Source organism: Trypanosoma equiperdum, assembly GCF_001457755.1.
Source record: "Trypanosoma equiperdum strain OVI genome assembly, contig: ctg_852, whole genome shotgun sequence".
NCBI classification, from domain to species: Eukaryota; Euglenozoa; class Kinetoplastea; order Trypanosomatida; family Trypanosomatidae; genus Trypanosoma; species Trypanosoma equiperdum.
Genome location: NW_027124812.1, coordinates 1 through 1,008, shown reverse-complemented (window position 1 = coordinate 1,008; position 1,008 = coordinate 1). Strand labels below are relative to the sequence as shown.

Below are 1,008 nucleotides of genomic sequence, written 5' to 3'. Positions count from 1 at the left end.
ACAATACAAAAAGGAACGGAATGCCACAAAGCATTGGAAACAGCGTTTACCACACCTGAAAATTGTGAGAATATAAGCTCTGAGATAAGCGAAATACCTGAAAATGTTAGAATTGAAACATTCCCGGAGACATGGACCGTGTGCCAATTCATGGAAGACGAAAAAGAAAGCACAGTCACGCAATGCATTTTGAAGTTCGAAAACGCAGAGGGAAATCGAATAGCGTGCACCTACGAAACCGAGGATGAAAAAAGGAACGTAAGCTGTACACAGGAAGTGGCCACTCCGGTGTCTTATCATCCAGAGTGTAGGAACGAATATGGTTATGGTTATGAGGGTGGTGTGGGATATGGACCGGATTGTGGAGAACCAGACCCGCCTTCCGATGCGCCACTGAATGAAGGCACCCAAAAATGTGCCGATGACGTCCTTGTTGCATTTGGTGGTCCTTATGAATGTGCAAAACTCTACGGCACGTATCCGGCAGTTCATTCTGAAGATGTCTTCTTCGGTGAGAATGGAGATGAAAAACCAGAATGTGTGCTTGGTGATAAACCCCCGAACCCCACACGAGTTGGACAAACATGTGAAGTGAAGTTGCGGACAAAAAAGCAACCGGACGAATATGTATGTAAGGTAGAAACCTCTAACGGGAAAAACAAAATAAAGTGTACCCCCAAAACACCAAAAACAATTCCTCGACAACCCGACCCAGAGGAAAAACCAGATACCACTGAATCCATGCAGAAAAAAGCTGACGATGGTGAGAAAACTGAGGTAACACCAAAAGTAAAAGATGGGCAAAAAGATGGAAAAGGTGAGAAAGAAAGGCAAGAAAAGCAAAAAATGGAAAATAATACTGGAAAAAGCAATGAAGCAGCGACAAACACTAAAACGCAGGCTTCTTCTTGGAAATCAAATAATCCTATGATTATGCTTTTAACGCTTTCGTTATTGTTGCTTTAACACCATTTAGTAATAAACGGTAATGTAAACTGTTTGGAAGAA

General features: G+C 42.3%; 1 pseudogene across 1 annotated transcript; it reads left to right on the top strand.

Moving 5' to 3' along the window:
- Positions 1-966, top strand: TEOVI_000401100:pseudogene (annotated as a pseudogene). Its single transcript has one exon. A coding segment is annotated over exon 1 (966 nt).
- The last annotated feature ends 42 nt before the right edge of the window (positions 967-1,008 follow it).